This window comes from Melanostigma gelatinosum, assembly GCF_949748355.1.
Source record: "Melanostigma gelatinosum genome assembly, chromosome: 21".
Taxonomy (NCBI): domain Eukaryota; kingdom Metazoa; phylum Chordata; class Actinopteri; order Perciformes; family Zoarcidae; genus Melanostigma; species Melanostigma gelatinosum.
In genome coordinates this window covers 13,253,518-13,271,156 of record NC_136654.1, presented here as the reverse complement: position 1 = coordinate 13,271,156, position 17,639 = coordinate 13,253,518, and the positions used below count along the sequence as shown (strand labels likewise).

Below are 17,639 nucleotides of genomic sequence, written 5' to 3'. Positions count from 1 at the left end.
GAGGCTGCATCCTGCTGGCTTTTTCCTCCAGCGCCACAATGAGATTCACATTTGTAGATTTTTGGGTAAAATGTCTCCACAACTATTGAGCGGATCACCATGAAATGTTGGCTCAGACATTCATGTTCCTCTGAGGATGAATAACTTTTCTGACTCTTCATCTGGCGACATCATCAGGTCAAACACTTTAATTTATCCAATAAAAAATACCTCCGGAATGAATAACATCCCCATCAGCTGTGCTGTTTGAGTAAAGCCTCACACAGAGCGACTCCAGACTCTGATCTTCACACTTACGGGCGACAAAAGCATCAAAACAGCGACGCGTTGCTACATTTTCACCGAGTCGACATGAAGTGTTTCTCAAGCGCTCCTCGTCTTAGTCACGTCGTTATCAGCGCTGACGACAAGATAGCGGAATTTTCTTCAGATAGGAACAGAACAGGGTGAACCAAAAACATGATTTGTTGGATGATTGTCATTTGGAACGTGGTAACAGTACTATTATACTACTATACAGAACTAGTACTGTAGTGAGTACTAACAGTACTAACAGTACTCACTACAGCCATGTAGTGTTGATAACTTGGCAACTTTCTCTTTTTTTAATCCAGCGTACTTTCGCTGGTTTTATCCAGATTACCAACCTTGCCTCAGTGTGAACGCAGCATCAGTCAAACATAAAGAACATCTCAGTACATTTCTTTGTGCGGGCCGTTTAGATTGACTCTCACAGCTCTCATCAGCAGCAGCAGGGCCACAAATATATGACAGATACATTGTTAGTTTTACTCCATTCCAGACTCGGTCAAGTTCAGACATGTGATACATACAACACGACAAGAGGCTGAATTCTCAGCAGGGACCAGGTCTTACTCTCTCTCTCTCTCTCTCTCTCTCTCCTGGTTTCAGTCTTTCCACCAGATGCAGGGATTGTGTTCCCCTTCTGCTGGAGATCAGGTCTCAGTTCCTCCTATCTCTATGCGTCCTCTGATCTTTTGCTCACATGACATACTGTTTTACAAGCTGCTCACAAAAGCAAGCATGACAACTCTGAAACCTATTGAGTCTCTTTACAAACAGACGGTGTCTTACAACATGTAGCAAGTCTTAAACAGCCTCATTGAGTTAAGAGGAAGCAGTAATAACCTTTAACCATCATGAGTAATCAGACTACCTCATCTTTGACACGACCGTTACATACGTACTCTCATTGTTCTTACCAAATGTATTTTATTGTATTGTGCTGGACTATAGTGTTTGCTGTTGCACTGATATTCGGCTACTACAGATGAGAGTTAGCTCTCTAGCTAACTCTAGTACATGTACATTGAGGTGGAAACTGAAATGTTGATAAATGTGCTCTGTCCCTGGCGAATAAATAAATACAAAAAAAGATGGTGGATAGTTGAGGTCACACCAAACTGGGAAAAACATTGATGGAGCCGACTTTGTGCACAAGTTGAAAGAACAAATACGCAGCAAACGTTTCTCTTTGTTCGACCCAACGAAGAGTAAATCCTTCATCACACTCATCCCAGACGTCTAAATTGAAGTGTAAAGTAGGAGGGAGGGAGGAGGGAGTTGAGGAATGCGGCCGTGTTTTCTCTCTGCTTCACTTCATGATTCAGCTCATAAAACACTGTTTACAGAGAGTGAGGCTTGTTCTCTGCTTGCTGCTCACTCACATCTCACTGGAGATGATGCGCCATGACGACATCCTCAAAGGGGGTCTGAGCGTTTAGTCAAACAAGGAGCCGTCTGTGTGTTTGAACTCCAGTTTCAGAATAATCCACGAGAACAAGAGAAGAAGGTAAAACCAGGACAGGTCTGTGTGGTTTCAGGGTTTCTGGCCACATTCTGTGACAAATCACTTTAAATGTCAAACAGACAGAACATCACTGATGAGCTCGTTCATATTTCTGCAACAAAGTCATCAAACACTGCTTACGAATCACTTCCACATGTTGTAGAAAACACTTAAAAGCGCCTCAAAAGTGACTCACTGTTAGTCACTCACTTTGAAGGCTGAGGAACTGGACATTCTCTTCCTGGTTACATGGTATCTCCATTGTTCTGTTTAAACCAGGACAAACTCAAACTGTACTTTTACAAGTTCAACTTGAACAGATCGTGACGTCTTTCTTAAAAGAAAACAAAGAAACGTGTGAACAATTCAACTCCATAAAGTTCCTGCTCTCTGAGAACAGTTGATTTCAAAGACAAAGTATTCTTTACTTTAGTAAAAGTACCACTGACAGTGTAGAAATACTCTGTTACAAGAAAAAGTCCTGCGTTCAAGATCGTACTAAAGTACAAAAGTATTGGCACTAAAATATACTTGAAGTACCAAAAGCAAAAGTACTCTTCATGCAGAATATTACTGGATTATAATTGTTGATGCATTAATGTGTTCATCACATTATTTATATAATGGTGGCTCAACCTATAATAACGCATCATAATTTACGAGTTTCATTTTATATAAATAATCTAATAAAAGTAATTTAAGTCATCAAATAAATGTAGGAGAAATAAAGAGTACAATACTTCCTTCTGAGACGCAGCAGAGAAGAAGCAGAAACAAACATATTTTATTTATTTATGCTCCGAGGTGCTGTTAGCTCAATGCTAACATGCTAACGTTTCACACAGGGCTCTCAAACTCATTTTCACTCCGGGCCACATCAGCATCATGGTCGCCCACAAAGGGCCGGTTGTAAATGTAACTACTCGTAACATATTGTTAAATAACTCTCTGCATTTGATTATTGTTTATTCAAGTGTAAAAATATTGTACATGCATGCATATAAATGTAAACATATATTTAAGCACATTTCTGTTGTTATAACTTAAATCCTTTTAATTTAGGGTTAAGAAACCCACATTACTCTATCAAAGATCAAACTATTAAAGAAAATAGCAAAGACAAATATTAAACAAGTTATTACAATAACTGTTCAATGTATCAAATGTACAGTAACCAGCCAAAGAGCTGCTTCTATGACTGTTTAAGTATCTCATCATTTTGACTTTCCATTCCATAATTTTGACTTTCTATCATAGTTATGACTTTCTATCTCATAATGTTGACGATGGGGATATTGTTATTATCAAGTCTAACTTAAAAATATATATATATTTTTTTTACTTTTTACTGGCGGATTCGCGGGCCACATAAAATGACGTGGCGGGCCGGGAGTTTGAGACCCCTGGTTTCACAGGTACGACGCTCACCCTCTTAGCTAACATTTTCTAAACAGTACAAATGTTGAGAGGAAAACTTCAGGGATCACTAAAGTTACTAGAATTCATTCTAAAAGGTGAAATATGAATCAAAAAGTGAGTCATGCCAAAGTCATTTTATTTTATTACCAGGCAAACATTTGATCTTTATACAGACGTTCTTTCCAAATTAAACACTCAGAGACAGATGGAAACAAATACTGAAATGGAAAGAAAACCGACAGATCGAGTTACTTAAATACAAAAGAAATAAACTTTTCATTGCACTAGAACTTCATAAATAGAACTCTGAGGCCCAACGTCAACCTGAACCTGCAGTACATTCAACCGCTCACTGGTTTCCAAGAAGTCATTGATTTCACTGAAGACACCGACTGTGCTGCGATGTCACGTTCATGTCATAGACGGAAGATTTAAACGACTAGCGCTGCAAAGATCAGCCGATTAATCGATTGATTGTACGGAGACTGTTTTCTTAACTGATCGTTTCTTTGGGTTTCAGACTGTTGGATAAATTAAGTTATTTGAATTTATGCGGATTATTAAACAAACTGTTTCATACACCGAATAATCCAGATCACCAGAAAGTCATTGGCGAGTTCCGGTCCCGTTGAATGACTATAAATCAGCTGATTACTAACTGGATCAATTGATTCATCGTTTGTCAGATGTCACAAAATGGTGAAATATGCTCATAATAATTTCTCACATGTTGCTCGTTTATCCGTTCTCTCTCTTTCAAATGTCGGTTTTCTGGACTTCTGGACTCAGTCGTCCCCCCAGCATTGAGGTCTTGGACTGTGGTTCCCTCATGTGACGCCTACTACTGGGCTGACTTTAGTGAAGAGCGGACCGAAGAAGAACCCGATACATTCTGGAGTGGATCCAGATCACGCGGCGGGAACCTGAACTATTGTTCTCTCTTTATGGTTCTTCTAGCTCCATCATGTTTTCTACATCCTGTTAACTGGCGCTCTTTGAACGACGACTTCTTCTTCTGTGGTGGTTTGACGACACCTGACTGGAGCTGTTTATCGCCTAATAGTCACATGACAGCAGTGGATGGAAACGTTCCATCTTCTGCAGATGTTCTGAACGTAAACAAACAGTTTGAACCTTTTATGACATGAACGCAGCACGAACAGAACCTCTTAGCATCAGACAATAATAAAAGAGATGTACACTGTAGACGTAGAAACGTGATGACCAGCCACGTCCGTCACGTATATCATGACTAAAGACCCCTATGATACATAGAACACGTTGATAAACTAATCAAAAGAACATGGACATATAATCTAAACCCCAGACTGTGTAGAGTGAAACATATCAAACCGATTATGAGTGATAACAACAGTTAAACTGTAAATCTGAACATCCTGCAGCCTGTCTCTACAGAGAGGATACATGGGAGTATCAAAGTGCTGTTTGCTTGATTGTAATTTCCTCCTCACCCCCCCCCCCCCCCCCCCGCCCCAAACCCCTTCCTGTGTTTCCCCACACGTCACACGGCTGAACTTGTTCCCATGTTTCTGTCTCTTTACCTCAAACCCTCCGATCTGGTGCTACACTTTTTACTATATATGTTTTTTTGCAACTACGGTAATAATGAATATCCTCAGATGTTATGGATTATTATGATCTGTATTGTGCAGAAAGGAAAAACAGAAAGTAGAGTGACACAGCTTCATTGTAAAAACAAGACTATTCCTCAAACTGTCCCCCGTGTGAGACGTAGGAGAGGACAGACGGCGTGTTAAGAGTCCGTGTCGACTGATCAGTCTTTATGTGACGGCGGCTCACAGGCGTTAGTGTCAGTCGGAGCGCAGGCAGCGATGGAAGGACGCTCACGCATTTCTCTTTTTTAACTTTGTCGTTAAGGTTTCGTATTTGGTCCAGCTCCAGTCTTGGTCCTTGAAAAAGGAAAACCACCAGATTAAAAGAACAATATCTCTAAAGATTATCAGAAACAAAAACAAATCATTTGTTTTCTGCATGAATTGCTGCTTTTCCCCCTTTTAGTGGGATTTGTAATAAATATACATACTGTGTACATTTTTATATACACAGTATGTATGAATATATATATATATATTTTAAATTGAAAGAATTATTTTCATCAAGAACTAGTTAATTGGTGCTCTGTCACACCACTGAACTAATAATTGAATCACATCTTCCTGCTTCTTGTCTGGTGATCTTATCTTTATACGATTTTATTGACACTTTAACCGCGCAGAAACTGAACAAATCATTTCTGCCTTCAGGTAATTGAGAGACGTTCGGTTTGAAAGGTGGACGGGCGATTGTTGGATGTAAATGTGACGGCGCTGCATTAAAAACCTCCAGGATCACAACACAAGAGAACTCACCACGATGCTTTTGGCCTGTTCATCAGTCGCTTCCTGCATCAGGCTGGTCAGCTGACTGAGGTACTTCTCGTTCTCCTGCAGCAGACGTGGTGCAGCGTCACTGAAAAAAAAACACACACACACCTGTTAGCCACCACTGCATCACATGAGACCTCCATCACATGTACAATGGTCTCAGTATTTCACCGGCTACAGCACAAGACACACTGACCTACAAAACCCTGCACAGCAGACACACCTTTATTCGGTTGTAAAAAATGTCAAAATATTCACAACACATTAAGTATTTAAGCACATGGCTTTTTATGTGTTTTATGAACAACAAAACTAAACAAAAGAAGGTGAATGGATGTGATCAGGACTTATTTTATAACACTGATCAGCAGAAACATCTGTGCATCTAAATTAAAGTACAAATCAAGTATAATAGAGGAGAGGTCATGTGATCCACCAGCGTTTAGCAGAGAGATATTTCTCTCAGGAGTTGGTGGAGACCAAACACAGAAATAAAAGGAGATTAAATATTCGTCTTAGAAACAGGAATCTAAAGGAAAGCTCGCTTATTCATTTGAACCCCAAAACTAAAACAGTAAAAAATGTAAAGTTCAATATTTACAGCAGGTAGAGACTCCTTCCTTTCCCCCAACCTTGTTCACACTTGTGGCAACTTCTTGCATAAATAGATTCCATCGTTTGACAAGGTTTGTAAAATAAACAATCAAAGAAATGATTTTCTTTTTTATGATTTATGGCATTGAAACTCTTGAAGTTCTCTCTTCTTCTAGCCATGGTTGTGATGAGGTGCAGGATTTATATAATGCAGTAAATATCAAGGCTACAGAGGAGCAAAAAACACACAGACACTTCTTGAGGTTCAGAGGATTAAGAGATAAAATGTCAGTGTTGTGTGTTTACAGCTGGTTTCTGCTGCCCCCAAGTGGACAAAGGTCATTATTACTGACTAAAGGTATTGACTTGAAAGCGGGTCAACATTTACACAATCAACTATTTTGTGTTCTCCGTTTATACCGATATTAGATCAGTTTGTTTTCACACAGTTCAACATGAAAAAGGTCAAAGGGGTTGACACCTTGTACACAGGCACTAATCACGAGTCACATGATTCATCTGGATGGGTTACCTGTCATTGGGCCCAGGTAGGGAGGTGAGGGGATGTGGGGAGCTGACTGGCTGAGCCGACTGGGACCACTGAGACACCTGCAGCAGGTTGGACGACTCGGGACTCGCTGCTATTGAGTTTCGGGTCAAGTTTTGAGCCTGGAGGAGGAGGAGGAGGAGGAGGGAGAGAGAGCGAGAGCGAGCGAGAGATCGTACAGTTACATCCAGGAATAACAAACAGAGTCTATCTCCTACTAGAAGGAAGCTCTTCATGTTTGTGTTCATTCAGAGCAGCAAAGTTGTGCTTAATTAACAGATTACTCTGAATATTAGGGCCCTCACTGACCCTCAATGCCCGAGTGTTGCTACTCGATCAACTATACAACTAAACTGAACTGATGAAGTCACTCACGCAGGCGATCTTCAGTAAATGCCAGAACTCTCTCTGTCTCTTGATCTGCATCTGCATCACTGTGTTGTCCGCATCCTTGATGCTCTCCAAGGTTTTCTCGATCCGTGGAAACAAGTCGATGATCTTCTGTTTGCTGATCAGGATCTTACTGTTGGGAGGAGGCGAGGCAGACGTTGACACGCAGTGAACACACAGTTGAACACACAGGTGTGACTACAGCGCTGCATGTCTTGGAGGAGTGCTGGTCTCTTACCTGAGGTGGGTGTACAGGTCTTTGAGGACCTTATCCTGGTTCTGGACCGTCTGAATGATGGCCTTCACCATCTCAGAGCTGTCGCTGCTCACATCTGGCTCAGGTACTGAGAGACAATCGGATAACAAATGGGTTCATTTGATTTCTGTTTGGCTGTCTGAGGAACATCAAAGCCGTTCAGTTGATTTCACATTTTGAATAAATTAGATGAAGACGTTTCTTACTTTTGCATTTCATCTTCATTTGCTTGTAGAGCTCAATCGCCTTTTCTTCTCTGCGATAAAACAAATTAGTCACATATAAATTATATATCTACAAGACTGCATTCTAAAGGCAGCGGCCCAAATCACCGTACTTTTCGGACTATAAGCCGCTACTTTTTACCCCACGCTTTGAGGCGTCGGCTTATAGTCCGGTGCGCTTTATATACGGATTTTTCCGTAGCTTTTCTCCGCCACAACAACAACGCAACTTCCGGTTCCGGTCTAACACAACATTTACTAGCTACCGACACAGAACAGTTGCTACCAGCAACCCCTCTGCTACCAGCTGTTACTGTCAGGGTCGCTACAATATGGATGAAGTACCTTTGACCTACCTCTCACTAGGACTGTTAACAAAAAAGGTTGAAGTTTGTTGTTCAGCGTGTTGTTGAAAGCATTTGTCACGGAGAAAAATACCGGAAATAGTCCAGACATATTAAAATAAAAGTCAGAAAAAAAAGTCCATAAAAAAAGTCCATATGCTCCGTGGTGAGACCACGGAGCATATGGAGCATTTTTCTCCATGACAAATGCTTTCAACAACACGGCGAATGATCTTAGTTCATGTATAATTGTGTTTACAATGGCTGGTATGATGATGTTGCGCAGACTTTTTTTTCTGACTTTTATTTTAATATGTCTGTACTATTTCCGGTATTTTTCTCCGTGACAAATGCTTTCAACAACACGCTGAATGCTACACTTTTCTAAACATTGTCCTAACTGTACCCCCCCCAGCATGCGAGTAATATGTGTGTTTTCATAGTCTGCTTTATCTCAGCCATTCGTTGTTATTCAGCCATGAAGGTACCGGTACATGATGTGGTGTGTTCAAGGACCCAAATGCAGACTCTGGACAGCAGAGTTATATTGCAAACCAAGATCATTTATTTCTCTCACTCAAAAACACGCACACAAAAACACTCATTGCGCTGTCCCCTTAATCACATAGTATCCCAGCCTTTCAGAACCCGTTGGTGATGATGGATTCTTTCACACTGCTCCACGCTGTTAGGATCCACTGGCAGACTTGAGAAAACGCTGATCTTCTCTGCTCATAGCTCTGAATAGCATTTACGGCTAACTGGCTTGGCCAGTTGCTGCTAGCACAACAGCTATTCAGAGCTATGAGCAACAACAGTTATTGCCTCATTGCTTTTCGTTTGGTAGCCGTGAGAGACCTTAGTCTGCAATGCAAGTATGTCTGCATGAAAAGATGTACGAAGATATATTATATATTCGCTAATGCTAATCGCGGTTAGCATTTCCCCATTGGCCGTAATGTTAAAATTAGCTTAGAAGCTAGCGACATGTTATGCTGTTCATAGAAGAAGACAACTTTAGTGCTGTTGAAAGCATCTTGCTGTTCAACGGGGACCCCTGCGGCTTATAGACCAGTGCGGCTTATCTATGTACACCTTCTTTTTTTCTTTTAAAAATGAGCTGGTGCGGCCTATATACCGGTGCGCTCTATAGTCCGGAAAGTACGGTGCATACATATCTGTAAAACTCTTTATGAATAGTTCACACTGCACGACTTGAGCCCAGTTGTTGATGTAATCCACGATAGCTCGGCGCTCGCACATCGCCGCTTGACGATAGGCCGGTGCACCGTAGACTGATTCCAGATATCTAGCAGGCTAAACATCTGGATGTGTCGGGGAGCTACAGCCAATCAGAGTTCAAGACGGGTGTTGAGGGGAAACCTGGCGGAGGAGTCTCCTCACCTGTAGTGTACCTGTGTGCGCTAGCTGTTGCATTTGCAACACTGACCAAAGGTGTCGTTGTGTATTGGACGTTTGCACAATTAAACATAACACAGTGAGTCTACACCGGGTGCAATAGTAGTAAAGACATGTGGAAGCAGACTATTATGTCAACATTAGGGGTGTAACGGTTCACAAAACTCACGGTTGGGTTCGCTACGATACAGTGGAGCCACGGTTCGGTACGTTTCGGTACGGTAGAAAACTATAAATGCCAGAGAAATGTACTTGATTTTAAAATATATTTATTCATTACAACTAACATCATCAAGTTATTCTTTGACTTTGAACAATGATGGAACTATACCTGAGTGACCCGTCTTCTGGGGTGTCTTCTTAGCAACACATAAGCATAAAAAACAAAAACTGCTCCTTAATGTCATGTAGTATTGTTACTTACATCTGGCTTACATCTTGTATTGTTACTTACATCTTGTATTGTTATTTACATCTCGCAAAAGAGATTTTTAATCTCAATGGGACTACCTGGTTAAATAAAGGTTAAAAAAAAAAAAAAAAAATTTAAATTTTTTTATTCAAACGTATTCGGTTCGTCATGCGTACCGAACCGTGAGCCTCGTACCGAACGGTTCAATACGAATACGCGTATCGTTACACCCCTAGTCAACATGTGTGCCGATGACAACATCAACGAGCATCACTACACCAGAGTCACTTCTTTAGTGACTTTTTAAACGTAGTTTGAAGACGTTAACTGGGATTCCTCCTGAGGAAAGATCTGATAGAGTGTGACCACCTGTGGACTCAGTCACGTATTGTGAAAACCACAAAGACTTCAAGACATCAAGTGTTGTAGAGTGAGTACTAAGGAGATCAGTCTTTCAAATTAACTAAACCCGAGAGAGCCTATTGATAACTGTATAGATGAAATATTAGTATTGTCGGACCACAGTAACACTCACAGCTGCTCCATCTTGTCTCCTTGGCGTCGAGCGTACGGACTCCTCTGAAGTTCCACTATCTCTGAGTGCAGAGCCATGATTTCATCATCCAGGTGGCTCACCTCTGCCACCTGCAGGGCGAACCAGGAATCACACCACCATCAAAGATTTACATTGAGAAACATTACAGGCCTTTTTAATGTTTTAAATGTGAAAAACAAACATGCATTACCTGTGCAAAAGCAGCAGCTCGCTCCTCGTTCTCCTGCCAGGCTTTCAGCATCTTCTCAGAGGCTTCAAATACACACACAGCTCATCAAAACAAACATCTGGCTCAGTGCTGTATTACATGTTCCCATATGTTAAAATGTCCTCCATCAGAGGGTCAAGCGTCAAACTGAAACAACCAGCTGCCGGGAAGCACTCACATATGCCGTAGTGCATCTGATCGCTGTATTTCTCCAGGTCGTACTGGATGCTGCTCTTAAAGAAGTCCAGCTTGGCCTTCAGCTGCTGAGAGAAGCCGAACATGCTGTTCTTACACCTGGTCAGGTTGGTGTTGTAGCGCAGGAGACTCAACCTGGAGGGAGGAGACGATTAAGGATTAGAGAGCGTTGGGAGGAAGAGGAGGAGGGTTCAGTTCCCTCTGGTGGGGCTGGCTGCATCATCCAGCAGAACGTCTACAAATCTGTTGATTTATATCAAAAGATATTCAGTTCACTGTCACAGAGGAGGAAAGAAACCAGACAATATTTCATATTTAAGAAGCTAGAAATCAGAGAATGTTTTAAGTTAAAAGAATTATTCAAACCAATTATTGGATTATAAAAATAGCTCTAAAATAAAGAACCTAACCTGGATTAAATGATCGTTATGCAAAATAAAAAAAGGTTCTACTGCAATTAATAAACAACTGACAACTTAACTATTAATAAATGGACTTCAACGTCAACTAAATAAAAATAAAATTGTAAAAAAAACATAAAAAAGAAGATATTTTTGAGTTGAGACGAACACAAAATTGTGGTGTCTTTCGTCGATGTTAAAACAACCACAGATTACTCACATAGCAGCTCTCTGTCCTTGGAACAGCCTGCTGTAGTCGTCCTTCAGCCCACAGATGTAGCTCACCGCTTCACCCCAAACCTTCTTCAGCAGCACCAGAGGAATCTGCGTCTTGGCCTCTTGCACTGAGAAGTTACAACCAGACTCATGAGAGCTGCACTACGTGGTGTTAAAGTGGAGCAGGGAAACACAACTCCGCCATTTATTAAGTTAAGACACTATGATGATGCTAATCACAGCTAAACATATATATTTCATTACATCATTGATCTGAGAGAAACACAGGAAGTCTGTAGAAAGGAGTAAACCTGTGATTTGTGAAATGCATCGAGGTTCATTCAACAGTTCATCGTCTCATCGACAGCAGACACTCCTTAAAATAGACCCACCTATCGTGTTGACTTTTTCAGGCAGCTGTCTGGCACTGAGGGGTCCAGAGTACTTGGTGATGCTCTTGTCAAACAGATAGACGATGTAGCTGTCCCACCCTCTCTACACAGGGGACAAGAACAGCACCACTTACACAGCCTGCACATACCTTTCCTGTCGCTTAAAACAGCTCTTTCCTGCAGCGTTATTGTTTTTATCCCTGAAACAAGTCTTTTACAGATATATCTCCCGTCTTTGTAAAGGGTCCAAAGGGAGAGACTAACATACAATAGCTTGTTTGTTTGCTTCATGAGCAGTGGGACACCGTAAGGACATGAAGAGAGAGAAAATACAAGAGAGATACGCAGCAAGACTCCATTTGTGGGCGTTGCCAGCTCATGGTTGGTGTCTTTAACCCGTAGAAACACGAGGACACCCTTTCAGCTGCATCGAGAGCCAACTCACCACTCCATCTAGGACACACTGAGCAGCGGCCTTCCTGGGATCCAGCGACACTCCCGTCTCCTGCAGCAGCTCCTGGTTCACCACCTCGATCTTGGTCTCGGCCTCGATGCGCTTCTGCAGACTGTGGAGACTTTCGTCTGGGGTCAGCTGGAAAGAGTGGACCTGAGCTGTGGTCATGTTCAGGATGTGGACGACCTAAAGGAGACAGAGGAGACAAACGGTTTGGTGTAAAAAACGGGTCGTCGTTTACAGAAACAGCTTAAAAGAGACCTCACACTGATTTAAATCAATGCAGCAGAAGCAGAGATATCGTGTTTTTATAGGAATGTACCGAAAAGTTCAAAGCTTCTGTAAATATAGTTCTTATTTCTTATGTATTAATTTTGTTTAAAGCAGTTATTTCTGCACAGTGTCGTATAAAGCACTGATTAAACGCCAACTCTTAGGATCTAAAGGTCTGCCGGTAACTCACCTTCATACTCAGGATCTGCTCCATTTCTTCAAAGCACGAGGGTTTCTTGGTGTCGGTGTTGAGTTTGCCTCCTCTGTAATCAGGATCCCACTTTAACATCAGCTGCAGCAGCATTTCCATCGGGCCCAACATCGTCCTAAATAACAGCGAATAAAGCACGAGTTCAGGGAGAGGAATCACTAAACGATACTTGGAACACACAGCGACTCGAGTCTATAGTACTTTCTCCAGCTTAGGAAGAACATGCCGTCGCCCCCCCCTGTGTGCTTAGTGATTGATGTGAGTCACGGCGTCCTGACCTGCTCAGGCTGTTGGGGTAGGGGAGTTGTGTGGAGAACCTCACTTCTCCGTTCGGGTCCTCTACAGCCATGATGTCTCTAGGACCTTTAGTCCTCACTTTGCTCGCCCTGTGAATGAAAAGACGGCGATGATTTACATCTTAAACTCATTGCTGTTTGATTTTATATTCAAAGCACAAAAGCATAGCAGCAGTCTGATGGGAAATAAAACATATCATATTTGGTAACACTTTAAAATTGACAGTTTTCAGTTATTTCCAGCAAACATTATTGAGTCACTTGTGTTTTGTTTAGACAGGTGAGCAAAGGTTTTGTTTGAATTTTTGGTTTGCTAAGTCAGGCAGGTGGTTGCTGTGATAATAAATATGATAAGTTATAAATGATGATAAGTTCATTTTACATTTGTTTTGGTGACCTGACTCCAGCGGCTGCATCTCAGTATTTTGCTGCTCGTCTGAGTTTTCTTAATTGTGTTACATTTGTATCTAATTTACCTAAAAACCTGATATTTGACAAGAAGTCTCCCGGGTGTGGGAGTGAATATACTCCGATGGCTTTTCACCGCTGTGTAACGGCTCCACCCGTCATAACTGGATCAAATGGGGTAAACAGGAAATGCTGCCACGGAGTCAGTTAAACTAGATACCTGATCCCTGTTGTATTTTTTTTTAACTGTTATTTGTTTAACTGGCAACAATAAAAACATGCAGAATTAGCTGTTAGCAGCTCTTGTTGTCATTGAACCCATTAAAGTACAAAAAGTACCTTTCACTCATCCTCTGCAGTAGACTGACGAGGTGAATCAAAGTGTCTTTTATTTGATTTTATAAGCCAACTTAACTCTCCAAAACCCTTGTTATCCCTCCGGTAAAACAAACCACTCCTGTGCAACACGTACACGTCATGGTGTTTTGCTTATCAGGTCAACTCACCACTGCACAGGCTGAAGGTTGTGCAGGAACGGACGGAAACCACAAATGCATTCAAATAGCATGGTGCCGAAGCTCCAGTAGTCCACAGTCACCGTGTATGGCTTGTTCTCAAACAGCTCAGGAGCCTAGAGAGAAAAAGTGATGCAACGTCACACAATTGATCGACATCGATGACCACGTTAGCTAGCATTTCTACATCTGTGAAGGAAGGAAGCGTCATAGATGTGATAAAGCGAGGTGCACCTGAGGATGAAGACATCGTTATTTGTTTGCTTACCAGGTACTGAAGCGTGCCAACGAAGGAGGTGCACAGACTGCCCTGGTCCAGGTCTTTAGCGTAGCCCAGGTCAATGATTTTGTGAACCAGCTGTAGAAGAAGAAAAAGAACATTTCAGACAGTTTCCTCAAGATGTAAAGTCAAACAGAACAAAACGGTGAAGCGTCAGTTTACCTTTCCGTTGATATCTTGCAGCACTATGTTTTCAGGTTTAAGGTCTCTGTGTATGATCTTGTTCTCGTGAAGATACTGGATACCAGATCCTGGAACACAAAACAAGCAGTTTAACTGAAAGATGAGGCTCTAACACAAAAAATAAGACTCATCTGAATGAACAAAACATGACATACCAACATCATTGAGCAACGAAAGAACTTCACTCTCTTTCAATCCGCAGCAGTTATCAGGTTTGCTCAGCATCTGTAATCACATCACATCTGCAGTAAATCTACATTACAGATGTGTGTGTATGACGTACAGTGCAGCATGTGTTGCAACTTCAACCATTGCCCATCTACACTGTAATGACACACACACACACACACACACACACACACACGCACGCACACGCACACGCACACGCACACGCACACTCCAATTTACATCGTTTTCTGTTCTTGTTATCAGACAACAGCACATTTGATTACAGCGTATAAAAACTATGTGTTAACCAGGTGAACAGTACTGCTTCCTCCTAAAAGTCAACTCACTGCATTTTTTTTGCTGACTCATTGTGCAGAGAGCAATGCAGGAGCAACAGCATGGCAGGCAGTAAACTTTACAATAGAGACTGGTCTTAAAATGACAATCCGCACGGAGCCTAACAGCATGACTCATGCCGATGTTGTGATGTTTAACCAGACGCTGGTACGACCTCCTCTGCTGCCCTCCAGGAGTGACGCTCCATGGTGCACTATTACCAGGAAGGACGCACACTTACTTTCTCTGACTGGGTGGAAATCTGATGAACACTGGAGTCTGACAGGTAAAACGTGTTTGTTGATATGGGAGTTTAGTGAGGCGGCTGCTCTGTAAGGTGATCTGACTCTTAACTGAAGAGGGAAGTGAATGATGCATTTCTTATATTTGTAGGTAAGGTGTACTGAACAATGGCTCAATGTGGACATATTCTAAGCTTCCTCACCTTCCTCAGGTCTCCTCTGGAGCAGTACTCCATGGCCAACAGCGGGAGATCATTTAGGGCGATGTGTCTCATTTCCTCCGGGACATCTCGGGCTGACACGACATTGATGTGATTCAACCTGATTGGGAGAGATGGAGGAGTCAATACTGCTATTACTATTTAATGATACTCATGCATGATCATAGTAACTGTGAATAAGTATCATTATGATACCAGGACATTACTGTATATAATGCCTTTGAATCAATGTGCTAATGAACTGTCACCTAACGGAATAAAGTACATAAAAATTGGTCAAACTTTTTCATGATCTGGATTTCTCTGCCCCATCTGTCCTTATTCCTTGGCGTGAGCTCCAGACGGCACATTTTCACAGCTAGTTTTTCATTTGTATCCTACAACACAGACAAAAATAAACTGTTATGTCACTGCATAAAAGAGTACCACAAAACAGCAAGTTTGTGTTTAGCTATTCCCCAATATATCTTCATAAAATTACACAATACTTCAGGGTACTTTAGGACGTAAAGTGGTGTAGATAAGTAGTAAATGTTATGGTTGTTTTGAGAGGTGTCAGTGTTTAGTGTCACATTTATCTGCAGTGTCAGGGTCATATAAATGAACTTACATGATGTTGGTACAGGTAAACATGTCCAAATCCGCCCATTCCCAGCCTCTCCTTCAGCTCCCAGTCTCCGCAGTTCTGGTTCTGCCTGAAGGGAGGTTTCTCCATTGTTGTGACGCAAGATAAACTGAAATATATAAACAACGTTTACATGACAGTAAAGTTATATTATATCCAGTAATATTTAATCTAAACCGCATTTGTAGTGATCACAAACTGACTGCGACGTTTAAATTCCTACCTAGTTAGCAAACTAAAAACCAAGGACATGGCTACATCCTGGAAGGCATGCCAAGCTAATGTCAGCTGACACAGATATTTGAACAATATTGATGTTAAATTACGTTTTTGGCACAAGTGGCCTGTTAATTACAGATAGCATGTATGAAAAACACAACATTTAAATATTATAGTTGACTAAATTGGCTAATTTTAGCAGGTAGCTAGCTAACGGGCAGTCAACAGTGTAGCCAAAACAACGGCAGCCCCCATACATTCCAGAAATAGACGGCGCCGGCTCGTTAGCATTACCTACAAACTGAATGGCTTCGACGCCACTTAAATTAAGTTTTAAGTGGATGCTTCCGTCGATAAAAAAGCAAGTTTTTTTAGACTTACTTTGTGTTTCTATGTAAGTGTCATGAGCCGTTTTTTCGGTGTAACTGCGTGCTGTCCGGTTGTTTTTTCGGCACCGTGAGAATGTGTGTACTTTCCGTCGCGATGTCACCAGAGTACCCGGATGTTCTTTTTCTTGCAAAATTAAAAGCGAGGTTGCGTTCAGGGACGCGAACACCAGCAGCGGTCAACTAAAATTGTTGATGACCGTAAAAATCAACAGGCCTTTATAAACAAATATAAATAATAAACAAATTACTATTTTCATATATCACTTTATATATAATACACGTTTGATCATATGACACGCAATGTATATTTACTCAATTAAAAGTACCCATTAGGAAGAATCACTCATTTTTACAATATCATGTTGTTGAATTTTACAGTTGGGACAAATTTGAACTACTTTTTATACTGCTGGGTATCTTAATTAATCCAGATGTTTTCCATTTGTTTTAATCCAAGGACTCATAAAACAGAGAATATACCTGGTCATTGCTGGAACCAGGGGCGGACTCGGGGAAAAAAGTGGCCCGGGAGTTTACTGTCAGACCGGCCCACTTAATGCATCGCACGTATCGATGTCAGTGGCCTACTTGGAAAAATACCCATACACTTAACATTATTTTCGATGATTACAAAGAAATTACATCATATATGGTTTTTTTTATAACATTTGGATCCACCAATTTGCCTGGATGGACACATTGAATAAAATAATACTCCAAGGTAGTAGTTTGCTCGATGAATATGCTGAACTTTGGGCTAGTATCAGATGGTTATACGTATAACTACAGAGCCTTAAGGAATGAATGTCAGCAGAGAAAGACCACACAATAAAGAAACTGGAATCAGAGGGTAGAATTAGTTTGAACTATATTGAAATGAACAGAACATACGATGGGGTGTGAACATCAGTGGTATCAGTAGTGTTGCATGCTGGGTGTGTGATTGTGTGTGTGTGTGTGTGTGTAGGGGTGTTGAAGGTGCATAACAAAACAATAAGTTAAGTAACAGAACCTAAACTAACTCTGCCAGC

At 41.4% G+C, this 17,639-nt stretch overlaps 1 protein-coding gene across 1 annotated transcript; it reads right to left on the bottom strand.

The window, feature by feature from the left end:
* Nucleotides 1-4,741: 4,741 nt before the first annotated feature.
* LOC306794707 (inhibitor of nuclear factor kappa-B kinase subunit alpha-like) lies at nt 4,742-16,710 on the bottom strand. Its single transcript, XM_079292891.1, has 22 exons — nt 16,601-16,710; nt 15,986-16,109; nt 15,658-15,752; nt 15,358-15,475; nt 14,564-14,633; nt 14,388-14,476; nt 14,214-14,303; nt 13,937-14,061; nt 13,005-13,112; nt 12,706-12,841; nt 12,234-12,428; nt 11,789-11,891; nt 11,401-11,524; nt 10,763-10,914; nt 10,567-10,628; nt 10,356-10,465; nt 7,628-7,677; nt 7,404-7,509; nt 7,151-7,298; nt 6,761-6,897; nt 5,620-5,719; nt 4,742-5,160 (listed from the first exon to the last, which is right to left on the bottom strand). The coding sequence occupies exons 2-22, from the start codon at nt 16,088-16,090 to the stop codon at nt 5,095-5,097; spliced, it is 2,289 nt and encodes a 762-aa protein (XP_079149017.1). The 5' UTR covers nt 16,091-16,109; nt 16,601-16,710; the 3' UTR covers nt 4,742-5,094.
* Between the last annotated feature and the right edge of the window lie 929 nt (nt 16,711-17,639).

Excerpts from the sequence above, each read along its gene's own strand:
- LOC306794707 (XM_079292891.1), bottom strand. The coding sequence starts at position 16,090 with ATGGAGAAACCTCCCTTCAGGCAGAACCAGAACTGCGGAGACTGGGAG. Across the intron at positions 14,062-14,213 it reads TTGGCACGCTTCAGTACCTG|GCTCCTGAGCTGTTTGAGAA; the intron begins GTAAGCAAACAA and ends TTTTCTCTCTAG. Across the intron at positions 10,466-10,566 it reads GAGCTGCTGCTTTTGCACAG|GTGGCAGAGGTGAGCCACCT; the intron begins GTAATGCATGTT and ends TTCGCCCTGCAG.